This window comes from Gorilla gorilla, chromosome 6, assembly GCF_029281585.2.
Source record: "Gorilla gorilla gorilla isolate KB3781 chromosome 6, NHGRI_mGorGor1-v2.1_pri, whole genome shotgun sequence".
Lineage (NCBI taxonomy): Eukaryota > Metazoa > Chordata > Mammalia > Primates > Hominidae > Gorilla > Gorilla gorilla.
The window spans coordinates 132,527,764-132,543,123 of NC_073230.2; the positions used below are offsets into that span (position 1 = coordinate 132,527,764).

Here is a 15,360-nt window from a genome sequence, read left to right on the forward strand (position 1 = left end):
CCCTCTAGAAAAGAGAGAATCAAGATACTTACACATTAAAAATTTTTTAAATGTTATTATAAAATGATTATCTGTTCATGAATATAGGAGGGAAATACAGTATGTAAAAAGTAATTAGTATGGGTAAACTGTTTTACATCTACAGACTTCAAATTTTAATGGAGAAGATGTAAGAAGATGGAGTATAGAATAAAGACTGTGGATCAAAAAAGTTTTGTATATTTCTAGATTCCTGAAATTACAGTTTTCGTAAAGCTAAAAATAAGACATTTATCAATAACATGACAAAATTTAAGTAGGCATTGGTAATGCGAAGGTTCTTTGAGCTTGTTAAAACTTGTTTCCACAGTTCTCTATCAACAAAGAGAATACTTTCTCAGATGGCAAATATAAGAAGGTTATTTTAATTAATAAATTTTAAAACTTTCATAGTAGTGACTTCTTAAGCTTTGGGAAGAGGAAATGTGTCAAGGGATTTGTGAAGTTCAGGAGGTAAAGGACCAAGACAACATTTTTTTAAAAATCACTATGTGTTTAAGTTATAATATCAGGGAATGACAGAAATACCCAAAAATGAAACCCAAATTTAAGTTAAATACTAAAATTGAGAGATACCTGCTTCAGTCAGGTATAACTGGGCTTACATAGTTTTCTCTCCTTCTTTTCATTCTTTACTTATATGGACACATCACACAAGGGTAAACTACACCACCAGATTCAAAAGCTACATTTTACCAGCCAAACTAAGCTGCTGTTATTATTGTTGTTAAATCATGGCTCATGTTCTCCACTCTGTAGGCAGAAACTCTCTCAAAACTCATTCACAAGACGGAAAAGGAGCAGTCAGTTAACCATGCAACTAGAATGGTTCTCTGTGTAACCACCTTATTGCTGCTGCCACTCTGCTGTTATTAAGAAGATAATAATAACTACTGTATGCTATCAACATTATTTTATGTCTTTAAAATTAATCTACAATGAAAAACAATGATTTTTCTGAAGGAAAATATAAGTTAACACTAAACAGACTATAGAAATATGTAAAAGCAACATGATATGTAGAATAAGCGAGCACTGGATACGAAACTAGAAAAATCTATTGTCTAGTTCCCATGCACCTCTTGCTCTTTAGGTATAACAATTAATTCCAAATTGGCATGTAAAATAATTCCCATTTTAGTCAATAATTCCTCCATCATTTTCCAAGGTGGTAAACATTTTTAAAACCTACTTTCTTTGAAAAAATGTATAAATATCCATTTTTAAATTTAATGATGCTCATTCATTGACGAAAAATAGATACTGCAGAATAGAGAAGCTTTCACAAATAGTTAAGAGATTCAAGCTATGTAACTCTGGAGGTTTGGTGGATAAGGGAAAGGGAAAGGAATATCAAATATAAAACAAATCTTTAAGCAAAAATAAGCCAACAAGAAAACGCATTCATTCTTCAAAATGAGAAAATGAAATAGCCTATCTTCCTTAGGTAGTACCTGTTGCTGGAGAATCTTCCATTGATTCTTGCAAAGACTCCTTTACAGACTTTATTTTATCCAGAAATGCCAAACTATCATCATTTGGCCTCTGCATTGCAAATTGCTTTTCATGATGTTGTGGAGTATATGAAACTTGTCTTGGTGATATAACCTCTTCCATGAGTTGTTCATTGTCTGGTTCCAGGCTTGAAAAGCTTTGGTCACTCTGCTCCTCAACATGTATTACATGGCTCTCACTGAATTGTTCTATTCCAGATTCATGCTCTTCAGTTTGATCTGACTCTTGAGGCTCTTCTGAGGGAACTGGAATAGTGACAGTATCAAAAGCATCATCACTCTCTTCTGTTGAATTGGCTATATTCTGAGCTTCATACTTCTGTTGATTAGACATTTTCCTGAATTAAGAAAAATAAACACATTTACTACATAGATGAAGTTTCTACACAAAAAAATCAAATTCATTGCTAGTATAGAGTAACATTCATAATATTCAACTAAAATGTTGCTCAATTTAAAAAAATGTTTATCTTAGTAATAGCATCAGGTTAAAAAAAAGAACCTCAAAACAATAAATTTGACAATACTCTGCAAAGAATATATGGAAAAACATTTTTTAATATCTTGTCATTTCTTATTTCTTCCTTATTTTAGTCTCATATTTTTTGAAACTTCCTTATTTAATGAAGAATGCCTCGTGAAAATACTTTTTGAATTTCTTTTTTCTGAATACGAAACTGATGGATGCTTCTAGCATTACAAATGATTAGAAGCTCCAAGGAACCAGCCAGCTCTATAGCAAGTGTACCCTGAACAGAATACACTTTTTGTAGTAGCTCTGCTCTTACAAATTGTAGCAGAGGTCTACAATGACCTCTGCTCCCCCCAAATAAACCTATTACAACAAATATGGATTGAGCTTGGAGCTGACTAGACCCACAGCTATAGCAACCACAAGCTTGGGTCTGGAAGACAAGATGACAGCATCTAAAAGCTTGGGCCAGGATAGTCCAAGGCATGCCAGAGCCGGGCTGCAGCTGCAGGAGCTAAATCAGAGAAACAAATGTCCAATATAGCAGGGAGCCCACCTATAGAAGTCAGGAAGGGAAAATAGGGAAGGTAGCCCCCAGACCAGATTTCTATGGCAAAGGCAAGGGGAATATGAAACCTTAAAACAGTAGTGAGGTGGAAAAGCTCTCTCTGGGGCTTCTACTTTGAGCACAAATCTTTATGGAGAAAATAAATTCACCCATAGCCAGTGGAATTATCTGGCTACTAAGTTATAAATTTTTAAAAATGGAAATATCTGCAATAAAAATATATAATTGTTTATCTCAGTGAATAAGCTATACAAGATTAGAGAGAGTTGAAGAGAGAATTAGTAAACTGGAAGATAAATAAAATGATTTTATATAGAATGATGCAAACAGATAAGATACAAAAAATATGAGACTAAAAGCCATGGAAAAGAAAGCCTAGCATGTTTTTGCTAAGCATATATTTTGTTGTGAGCTAAGAATGATTTTGTATTGTGAAACCAAAAAACAACAAAGATGCATTGGAGACTATGTGCAGTCTTTGCAGTCTAAAAAAAACCTGCGAAGTCCTTTTCTTAAAATGTTTGCCAGCTTCTGAACTAACATATGTCAAAATGGAGTCCCAGAAGGAAAAATAGAAAGATAGAGGAGAAAAAATATTTTTATGTATTATTTATTCTTTTTGAGACAGAGTATTGCTCTGTCGCCCAGGCTGGAGTGCAGTGGTCCAAACTCGGCTCACTGCAAACTCCACCTCCAAGTTTCAAGTGATTCTCCTGCCTTAGCCTCCTGAGTCACTGGGTCTACAGGCATGTGCTACCACACTCAGCTTATTTTTGAATTTTTAGTAGAGATGGGGTTTTGCCATGTTGGCCAGGCTGGTCTCGAACTCCTGGCCTCAAGTGATTCATCTGCCTCGGCCTCCCAAAGTGCTGGGATTACAGGCATGAGCCATGATGACCAGCCAGGAAAAATATTTTAAAAGGTAATAGCTGAGAACTCTTCAAAACTGATAAAAGAATACGGATCCTCAGATCCAGGAAGCATAACATAAATATATACCAAACAGGTTAAATAAAAATAATTAATAGTCATATACAGTGTAATGAAATTACAGACTATCGAAGACAAAGAGAAGGTCCTGAAAGTACAATGATAAAGAATATAACATCTACTGTTTTGAATCATATTAATTTGCTGACATTAATACAAAGAAAAGTAAAATCACTGCAGACTTATCAGAAAAATAGGAGCCAATGCAACAATAGGCTAACTGAAAGAAGAAAACTATCAACCTAGAATTGTGCACCCAGCAAAATTACCTCTCAAGAAAGAAAACAGAAGCATTTACAAGTTAGTTACTAAGTTACCACCAAGATATTTGCTCTAAAGGAACTTCTAAAGAATATACTCAAAGGAGGAAAATGATTTCAATGGATGTCTGAAGTGCAACTCGGAAAGGTAAATGTGAAAAATCATAAACATATGGGTAAATGCAAACAAATACTGTTAATACAAAATGATAGTAAATTGAAATATTAGACAATAATATATAATTGAGAAGGGAAAAAAACAGACCAAACTCTCTCAAATCCTTATACTGTTTATAATTTGTTTATTTGTATAGACTTAGGGAGTACAAGTACAGTGCAGTTTTGTTACATTAATATATTGTGTAGTGGTGAAGTCTGGGCTTTTATTGAGGCCATCACCCTAATAGTATACACAGTACCCACTGAATAATTTCTCATCCCTCACACCCTTCCTATGCTCCCTTTCTTTCAAGTCTCCAATGTCTATTATTCCACTCTCTATGTTCAGGTATAGATGTTATTTCACTCCTACTTATAAGTGAGAACATGTGGTATTTGACTTTCTGTTTCTGAGTTATTTCACTTAAAACAATGGCCTCCCATTCCAAGGGGGACATATTCTTAACCTTAGACTTTGTTACTTAAATATGCATAGTTAAATCTCACTACAAGCAATAAAAAACATAAACATAGTTTTTAAATTTCAAAACAATCAAGAGGGAAAGAAGTGGAATGAGAAAAACCTGAACAAAGCTCAATTTTAAAAAAGATCAAGAAACTTCTTCAGGCTCTCACCACAAAAAACAACAAACAAACAAACAAACAAAAAACAAAAAACACACACACAAAAACACCATTTTGAGTATTTTCTCCTGTAACAGAGCTTAATGGCCTAATTAGAAAGAGAATATCATAACAAAGCCCTACCTCCTAGCAACATATTAGCCAACACCCCAAACTAGCCAAGATGGTATCTTCTAAAAACAGCAATAACAACAAAATCAAGAACTTCTGCTCTTCAGAAAACACAACTGGGAGAATAAAAAGACAAATCATAGACTGGAAGATACTTTTCACAAAATGCATATCTGATAAAGGACTTATATCCAGACTATATAGAGAATAATAAGAAAAAATAATATTTAAAAAGGGTAAAAGATTTAAACAGACACTTCACCAAAGAATACATATAGAAGGCAATTAAGCAGGGCCAGGCCTAAGTTGAGGCAAGTGAAGTGCCTAACTGCTCTACACTTGTACTCATGTCTGAAAATGAATGCCTCCTAAAATTTTGGGCCTAGGTACATCATTTGCATCACCCTAGTCTACGCCCTGAGAACAAACACATAAAAAGAAGCTCAATATCATCACTCATTATAAAAATGGAATTTCAAATCACAATGAGATAGCACTACATACCTATTAGAATAATTAAAATAATATTTTTTAAAGCTCTCTAATAGCAAGTGCTAGTGAGTGCATATAAAGATAAGTGGTACACACAACAACATGGATGAAACTCAAATTATGCTCAGTGAAGAAGCCAGCTTTACTAAGGCTGTGTACTATTGACTCAATTTATATGACAAATCCTAGGGTTAGAAAATATACCAAAGCCTAAGGGTAAAGATAAGAGTTGATTACAGAAGGATGTGGGGATTTTTTACGTGATGGAAACACTCAAAATCTCAATTGTGGTAGTGGTTATGCAAACTATATGTGTTTATTAAAATGTATAGCACTCCAGACTAAAGAGGGCAAATTTTAATGTGTCTAGATTATCCCTTACTAGAAAGATGACAAAAAGTAAAAGCAATTAATGCTCCTTTCAGTAGGGGGAAAAAAGTGTGCTATTAAGACTAAGACTCAAGGAATTTCAATAACAATAACAATTTTTGAAAATCGACGAGGCAGGGAAAAAGAACTGATCCCAGATGTAAGGTCAGTAGTATAGGAAATGATAAATATCAAAGAAAGTGAAAATATATGGGTAAATATAAATGCATTTTGGCTGTATAAAAATAATGTCATAAAGTCATACACACACAGAAATACGAAACAATCATTTGTCATATCTGTTGTGGGGGTGAAAATGATAAAAAGGGCATTTATCTTATCATAATTCATTAATCTGTAAATGTGTTTTATGTGGCTTTCTGATTTTGTGCTATACTTAATAAAGAAGCTAAATCAAAAAGAAGAAAGAGGAAGAGGAGGATGAAGTACTCTATATGTTGACAGAAGTCACACTCCAAGATTTATTAAGTGAGAAAAAGAAAGAAGGTGAAATAAGAATATATATTCGTGTTTGTTTCTATTTGGATAAAGAAACACTCAGAAAAGTATGAAAGAAACTAAGAAAACTAGTTATCTGACGGGGGGCAAGGTGAGTAGGAAGTAGCCAGAACAAGGGTGGGCTCCAGAATTCTCAATGTATTATTTTTAATATTTTTATTTTTAAACAATATAAATGTATTACCTGTTTAAAAAATTAGATAAGACATCATAGGCTAGTAGAGTGGGGAAAACACAAGGTGGCTGGGAGAGTATGTGATCAAGAGTGCTAAAGCCTCTTTAGGAATAGGAACTAAAAATTATGACAGGTCTGAGATTTCATCCTACCTACAAGCTAACAATTTAGCCTGCCATAGTTTCATGAATACTGTCAGAATAGATAAGACTCCTGGGCCAGAGACAAAGGACTTTATTACTCATGGCATAGCAGATAGCATGAGCTTTATATTCACATAGGATCCCTGTGCCCCCAAATCCCAGAGGAACAATGTGGAATGCCCAATTAGATGCCATACACACAGTGGGTTTGCATCACAGCTAAGAAACCCCAAGCTTAGAAACTCCAGTCCTTTATAATGGACTGCAAGCAAATATGCCTAACCTTTGCCTTGGGGGAATATATCATTGTTATTATATTAGACAGATAAATCTGACCTCTGCTTTAGAAAGAGACCATATATCGGCAGGGCGCTGTGGCTCATGCCTGTAATCCCAGCACTTTGCGAGGCCGAGGCGGGTGGATCATGAGGTCAGGAGATTGAGACCATCCTGGCTAACACAGTGAAACCCCGTCTCTACTAAAAATACAAAAAAATTAGCCAGGCGTTGTGGCAGGCACCTGTAGTCCCAGCTACTCGGGAGGCTGAGGCAAGAGAATGGCGTGAACCAGGGAGGCAGAGCTTGCAGTGAGCCGAGATCGCGCCACTGCACTCCAGCCTGGGTGACAGAGCGAGACTCCATCTCAAAAAAAAAAAAAAAAAAAAAAAAAAAAAACAAAGAGACCCTATATCTTTTAAGACTGTTCAGTATACAAATACCCTTGAAAACAAAATTCAACACAAAGCTGTCAGTGTCTCTTAATCAGAAATTCTAGAGAACCACAGGGAACTGTCTTCCATGAGGAATCAGAACCATCCATGGACCAACACCAAAAAAGCTTCTGAGAGTCAGTATCCAGTGATTATTTTCATAGCTATATAGTAAGAATAACCATTTCACAACAGCAATTACATTGTCTTTCCTACAGCCAGCAAGAACAATGCTTGCTCACCTATGCCCTGAAACTTTGTTAGGTTCCATCTGACACTACCCAATGTGAACAAGGCCCCATTTAACAGACACAACACTTAAAAGCAGTCTGAAGGTATAGATACCTAAAGGGCAAGCCATGCTTATATCTGTCTAATAAGGTTGAAAAGGATTAAACCAGCTTGAATGCCCACCAGGGCATGAGAGTTGATCCAATAGGCCTAAGATAATAAATTTCATAACTGTAACATGAGTAAATTATATCTAACAGTATAATAAAACAATAATATAACACAACCAAGGAAGGTCTACTTTTAGAGTCATCCTTTTATTTTTTTTTCTTTCGCTCACCCATTATCCAGCCACTCAAAAAGCACTGTCAATACTGACCTGAAGATTTAGTCTCAGTCTACTTTTTTCTGCCATCCTATCATATTTTGACAGTACTACTGCAACAGTCTCTTAGCTGGTTATCTTAATTTCATTCTTGAAACTCCTACCCCACCAACCCCCGCCAAAAAAATCCATTATTCTCACAGCAGCCAGAAAAATATTTTTTAAAGAAAATCATGCCATGCCCCTCTCATACTTGCTTAAATACCTCTAAAATAAAATGCTTTCCAGAATAAAATCCAAACTACTCACCATGGCCTTCAAGGTCCTAAATGATCTAGCCCCTGCCTCTCTGACCTCATCTTCTAAACAACCCCACCTTTTACCATATCTAGGGCTGATCTCCCTCTTGGGGCTTTTGCATTTTATGTTTCCTCTGTCAGAAATGTGTTACTACAAACCTTTTTTGAGATAGTCTGGCTCTGTCACCCAGGCTACAGTACAGTGGTGCGATCTCAGCTCACTGCAACCTCTGCCTCCTGGTTCAAGCAATTCTCCTGCCTCAGCCTCCCAAATAGCTGGGGTTACAGGCGCCCACCACCACGCCTGGCTAATTTTTGTATGTTTAGTAGATACACAGTTTCACTATGTTGGCCAGGCTGGTCTCAAACTCCTGACCTCAGGTGATTTGCCCACCTCAGCCTCCCAAAGTGCTGGGATTACAGGCATGAGCCACTGCACCTGGTCTGTTACTACAAATCTTTATGACTAATTCCTCATCTTCCATGTCTCAGTTTCCAGGGAGGCCTCCCTAATCATACCTCAACTACCCCCTTATTTTTTTCATCAATATAATCACTACATTTCTCAAAAGAAGACATAAAAATAGCCAACAGGTATATGAAAAAATACTCAACATCAATAATAATCAGAGAAATGCAAATCAAAACCACAATAAGACATCATCTCACCCCAGTTAAAATGGCTATTGTCAAAAAGAAAATAACAGATGCTGGCAAGGATGCAAAGAAAGGGGAACGGTAGTACACTGTTAGTGGGAAATGTAAATTACTACAGCCATTGTAGAAAACAGCAGAAAGTTTCCTCAAAAAACTAAAAATAGTTCTACCATATAATCCAGCAATTCCACTGCTGGGTATATAACCGAAAGAAAGGAAATCAGCATATTGAAGAGATATCTGCACTCCCATGTTTACTGCAGCACTATCCACAATAGCCAATCAACCTAAGTGTCTACCACCGAATAAAGAAAGAAAATGTGGCATGTATACACACAATGAAATATTATTAAGCCATAAAAAAGAATGAAATTATGTCATTTGCAACAACATGGGTGAAACTGGGGGACATTATGTTAAGTAAAATAAGCAAGGCACAGAAAGACAAATATCACATGTTCTCATTCAAAAGTAGGAGCTTAAAAAGTTGATCTCACAAGGGTAGAGAGTAGAATGATGGTTACCAGAAGCTGAGAAGGGCAGGAGGGAGGAAGGATGAAGTAAGGTTGGTTAAGGGGTTCAAAAATACATTTACATAGAAGGAGTAAGTTCTATGTTTGATAGCACTGTACAGTGACTATAGTTAACAATATTTTATATTTCAAAATAGCTAGAAGAAAAGTTTTGGAATATTCCCAGAACAAAGAAATGACAAGGTAACAGATATCTTAATTACCTTAATTTGATTATTACAAATTGTATGCATGTATCAAATATCACAGTTGCTCAATAAATATGTACAATTATGTATAAACAAAAATTTTTAAATTTTTGAAAAGCATTGGCCATGGCTGAATTCATTCATGCTTTCAACAAATTTTTATTGGGTACCTACTCATTACCAGTCCCCCTTTTAGCTGTGTGTAGAGACACTTCTATGTTTCTACACACAGCCATGGACAAGGCTTTTCAAAAATTTTTAAATTTTTGTTGATACATAATTATTGCACATATTTATTGGACACACGTGATATTTGATACATATCTTTATCTGACCCAGTATATATTTTACTAATTTAGTTGTTACTTGCCCATTTTCCTCACTAGAATATAAGCTTTTTTTACTGCAGGGATTTTGATCTGGTTGGTAGTTTGCAGTTTTTACTGCAGAGATTTTGATCTGCAGTTTAAAAAAAGCTTATATTCTAGTGAGGAAAATGGACAAGTAATAACTAAATTAGTAAAATATACATTGGATCAGATAAAGAACTAGCAAAATAATAAAGCAAAGAAGGTGGCTAGGAAGTATGAGACTATCAGGAAAGAGTATGGCAGAGCAGAGTGGCAAGTTTTGCTAAGTATATGTGTGAGGAAGGAATGCCTCTCTGGTTGAAATGACATCTGAGCAGGAGGCTGAACTGAGAAAATAAGCAAGGCATGAGGACAAATGGAGAAATGAGAAGCATCACATATCTGAGGAATAACTAGCTAGTCAACTTATGTGGCTAGAGAGCAGTGAGTTAAGAAAAGAGCAATAGAAGATGAAGCCAGAAACGAGGTTGTGGGGAGAGGGCATTAGATTGTGGAAGGTAGGGGAGTGGGAAGCTGGTAGGACATTAGGAGTCTACTGGAATCTATTGTAGTAACCTTGACATGAGGTGAAATGGACCTGGGTGACAGTAGAGGAGATGATGAGAAGTGCTGACTGGATTCTGGATATATTTTTAAAATACAGCTGAAAGGATTTAGTGATGAACTAAATGTGGGCTATGAGATAGAGAGGAATCAAGGATACTGCTAACATTTTTAGCCCAAGTAACCAGAAGGATAGAGCTACATTTACAGAAATAAGGAAAACTTCAAATAAAGGAGGCCTGAGGTATGCATGGAAATTAGATCAGTCTGATTTGGGGTATGCTGAGTTTGAGATGCCCATTGGACACTGGGTTAGCAGTTTGAAGTTCTGAGAAGATGTTGGCCTGGAAATTGGAGAGTCAGAAGTCTATGGTATTTAAAGCCATGAGACATGTGAAATCAATGCAGTCAGAAACGGAAGCCACATATTATAAAGTTCCTTTCATAGGTACTGGATAAATCCTTACCCCTCCATCTTCCTCCTCAATGTGTCTGCCTCCATTTCCTAGTTGCTATGGTTTCTAATGCTTATATTTATTTCACCCTAATTTTAGTATGTTAGGTGTCCTAGATTGCTCCCCTCCAAGCAATCTATCTCCTTACAAACAAAATGAGGGCTGGGTGCAGTAACTCACGCCTGTAATCCCAGTACTTTGGGAGGCCGAGGTGGTCAGATCTCTTGAGCCTAGGAATTCAATACCAGCCTGGGCAACATAGTGAGACCCTGTCTCTACAAAAAATACAAACTTAGCCGGGCATTGTATTGTGGCACGCACCTGCAATTCTAATTACTCAGGAGGCTGAGGTGGGAAGATCGCTTCAGCCAGGGCGGTGGAGATTGTAGTGAGCCAAGATCTCACCACTGCCCTCCAGCCAGAGTGATGGAGTGAGACCCTGTCTAAATAAACACACACACACACACACACACAGAGATCACAGTTCTCTGTAACCTGTAGATTGTATGTATAGTAGTGCCTAAGGTTCATAGGTCCTTAATTAATATGAATGACCCAAATAACTACATGTTTTCAAGACATTAGTTGTTTATAAAAAGGGTGATTAGCAACTGTGTTTATGATGGTTAGCAGTGATAAGCATTTATTCAACCTAAAAATAAGAAATGTCAAGGTTTCTAAGTCATGACTTCATTGCCATGCAGTACAGTGATTCTCAGCTTTGGTTTCCTAAAGTGGAATTTCAGAAGGGCTGACTGGAGCCAGCCCACCTGAGTTTGAATCTAGACTTAACAACTTCTTGTTAAAAGAAGCAATCGGCCATGGGTCTTGAGTGTCCCTACATGTTCCTGTGGGTGTGACAAAAATGCAAGGCCATGACCACTGTTTACCCAGACCATTTCTCAGGGTTCTGTTTGCACCAAGAAACTGCAACAGCTGAGATAAACTCTTTCCCCAAAACAAAGAGCAGGCTTTCTTTGGTTTACTGTAAAAGCAGTACATTCCCCATGTGCAAGCATCCATGTAGACTCACTTGTGTTTCCCCTGTTGGACTGGGTGGGGCTTGGGAAATTGGCACAAACTTGTAGCACTGGCTACTTCTTTTGCATGTGTCCTTTGACCCAGCATCCAAGAAACAGTGACTAATTTATTAGTTTGTACATAGGGTAAAACACCAGACCCCTCACAGTTCCTGATACTTACCAGCTATATGACTTTGAGATACAGAGGTTTCTTAACCTAAGTCTCATTTTCCACACTTGTGAAATGGGATATTAGTAGTTTCAACATCAAAGTTTCTTCCAAGAATTAAATAAAGTAGTGTATATAAAGTACTTAGCAAACAGTGCCTGGCACACAATAAGCATATAATAAATGCTAGCTAATTAGTAATGAACTATTTCTAAAATTTCCAAATGGCTAATGATAATTATACATTAATAATGACTCCTAGATATTACATAATTACTCATTTTATAAAGGAGGAGAAAAAAATACTTTTTTTATTATTATACTTTAAGTTTTAGGGTACACATGCACAATGTGCAGGTTAGTTACATATGTATACATGTGCCATGCTGGTGTGCTGCACCCACTAACTCGTCATCTAGCATTAGGTATATCTCCCAATGCTACCCCTCCCCCCTCCCCCCACCCCACAACAGTCCCCAGAGTGTGATGTTCCCCTTCCGGTGTCCATGTGTTCTCATTGTTCAATTCCCACCTATGAGTGAGAATATGCGGTGTTTGGTTTTTTGTTCTTGCGATAGTTTACTGAGAATGATGATTTCCAATTTCATCCATGTCCCTACAAAGGACATGAACTCATCATTTTTTATGGCTGCATAGTATTCCATGGTGTATATGTGCCACATTTTCTTAATCCAGTCTATCATTGTTGGACATTTGGGTTGGTTCCAGGTCTTTGCTATTGTGAATAATGCTGCAATAAACATACATGTGCATGTGTCTTTATAGCAGCATGATTTATAGTCCTTTGGGTATTATACCCAGTAATGGGATGGCTGGGTCAAATGGTATTTCTAGTTCTAGATCCCTGAGGAATCGCCACACTGACTTCCACAATGGTTGAACTAGTTTACAGTCCCACCAACAGTGTAAAAGTGTTCCTATTTCTCCACATCCTCTCCAGCACCTGTTGTTTCCTGACTTTTTAATGATTGCCATTCTAACTGGTGTGAGATGGTATCTCATTGTGGTTTTGATTTGCATTTCTCTGATGGCCAGTGATGGTGAGCATTTTTTCATGTGTTTTTTGGCTGCATAAATGTCTTCTTTTGAGAAGTGTCTGTTCATCTCCTTTGCCCACTTTCTGATGGGGTAGTTTGTTTTTTTCTTGTAAATTTGTTTGAGTTCATTGTAGATTCTGGATATAAGCCCTTTGTCAGATGAGTAGGTTGCGAAAATTTTCTCCCATTTTGTAGGCTGCCTGTTCACACTGATTGTAGTTTCTTTTGCTGTGCAGAAGCTCTTTAGTTTAATTAGACCCCATTTGTCAATTTTGACTTTTGTTGCCATTGCTTTTAGTGTTTTAGACATGAAGTCCTTGCCCATGCCTATGTCCTGAATGGTAATGCCTAGGTTTTCTTCTAGGGTTTTTATGGTTTTAGGTCTAACGTTTAAGTCTTTAATCCATCTTGAATTGATTTTTGTATAACGTGTAAGGAAGGGATCCAGTTTCAGCGTTCTACATATGGCTAGCCAGTTTTCCCAGCAACATTTATTAAATAGGGAATCCTTTCCCCATTGCTCGTTTTTCTCAGGTTTGTCAAAGATCAGATAGTTGTAGATATGCGGCGTTATTTCTGAGGGCTCTGTTCTGTTCCATTGATCTATATCTCTGTTTTGGTACCAGTACCATGCTGTTTTGGTTACTGTAGCATTGTAGTATAGTTTGAAGTCAGGTAGTGTGATGCCTCCAGCTTTGTTCTTTTGGCTTAGGATTGACTTGGCGATGTGGGCTCTTTTTGGTTCCATATGAACTTTAAAGTAGTTTTTTCCAATTCTGTGAAGAAAGGCATTGGTAGCTTGATGGGGATGGCATTGAATCTGTAAATTACCTTGGGCAGTATGGCCATTTTCATGATATTGATTCTTCCTATCCATGAGCATGGAATGTTCTTCCATTTGTTTGTATCCTCTTTTATTTCCTTGAGCAGTGGTTTGTAGTTCTCCTTGAAGAGGTCCTTCACATCCCTTGTAAGTTGGATTCCTAGGTATTTTATTCTCTTTGAAGCAATTGTGAATGGGAGTTCACTCATGATTTGGCTCTCTGTCTGTTGTTGGTGTATAAGAATGCTTGTGATTTTTGTACATTGATTTTGTATCCTGAGACTTTGCTGAAGTTGCTTATCAGCTTAAGGAGAGTTTGGGCTGAGACAATGGGGTTTTCTAGATATACAATCATGTCGTCTGCAAACAGGGACAATTTGACTTCCTCTTTTCCTAATTGAATAGCCTTTATTTCCTTCTCCTGCCTAATTGCCCTGGCCAGAACTTCCAACACTATGTTGAATAGGAGTGCTGACAGAGGGCATCCCTGTCTTGTGCCAGTTTTCAAAGGGAATGCTTCCAGTTTTTGCCCATTCAGTATGATATTGGCTGTGGGTTTCTCATAGATAGCTCTTATTATTTTCAGATACGTCCCATCAATACCTAATTTATTGAGAGTTTTTAGCATGAAGGGTTGTTGAATTTTGTCAAAGGCCTTTTCTGCATCTATTGAGATAATCATGTGGTTTTTGTCTTTGGTTCTGTTTATATGCTGGATTACATTTATTGATTTGCATATATTGAACCAGCCTTGTATCCCAGGGATGAAGCCCACTTGATCATGTTGGATAAGCTTTTTCATGTGCTGCTGGATTCGGTTTGCCAGTATTTTATTGAAGATTTTTGCATCAATGTTCATCAAGGATATTGGTCTAAAATTCTCTTTTTTGGTTGTGGCTCTGCCCGGCTTTGGTATCAGGATGATGCTGGCCTCATAAAATGAGTTAGGGAGGATTCCCTCTTTTTCTATAGATTGGAATAGTTTCAGAAGGAATGGTACCAGTTCCTCCTTGTACCTCTGGTAGAATTTGGCTGTGAATCCATCTGGTCCTGGACTCTTTTTGGTTGGTAAGCTATTGATTATTGCCACAATTTCAGCTCCTGTTATTGGTCTATTCAGAGATTCAACTTCTTCCTGGTTTAGTCTTGGGAGAGTGTATGTGTCGAGGAATTTATCCATTTCTTCTAGATTTTCCAGTTTATTTGCGTAGAGGTGTTGGTAGTATTCTCTGATGGTAGTTTGTATTTCTGTAGGATCGGTGGTGATATCCCCTTTATCATTTTTTATTGCATCTATTTGATTCTTCTCTCTTTTTTTCTTTATTAGTCTTGCTAGCAGTCTATCAATTTTGTTCATCCTTTCAAAAAACCAGCTCCTGGATTCGTTAATTTTTTGAAGGGTTTTTTGTGTCTCTATTTCCTTCAGTTCTGCTCTGATTTTAGTTATTTCTTGCCTTCTGCTAGCTTTTGAATGTGTTTGCTCTTGCTTTTCTAGTTAATTGTGATGTTAGGATGTCAAT

The 15,360-nt window shown here is 37.0% G+C and overlaps 1 protein-coding gene across 3 annotated transcripts in view; it reads right to left on the reverse strand.

The window, feature by feature from the left end:
- Positions 1-15,360, reverse strand: part of IQUB (IQ motif and ubiquitin domain containing) — an 82,494-nt gene that overhangs the window by 57,790 nt on the left and 9,344 nt on the right. For all 3 annotated transcript variants that reach the window (XM_031012636.3, XM_063708755.1, XM_055347341.2), the window contains one exon: positions 1,494-1,891. In XM_031012636.3, coding sequence (XP_030868496.2) covers positions 1,494-1,887 — 394 coding nt within the window. In that variant the 5' untranslated portion in view covers positions 1,888-1,891. The remainder of the gene's footprint in view (positions 1-1,493; positions 1,892-15,360) is intronic.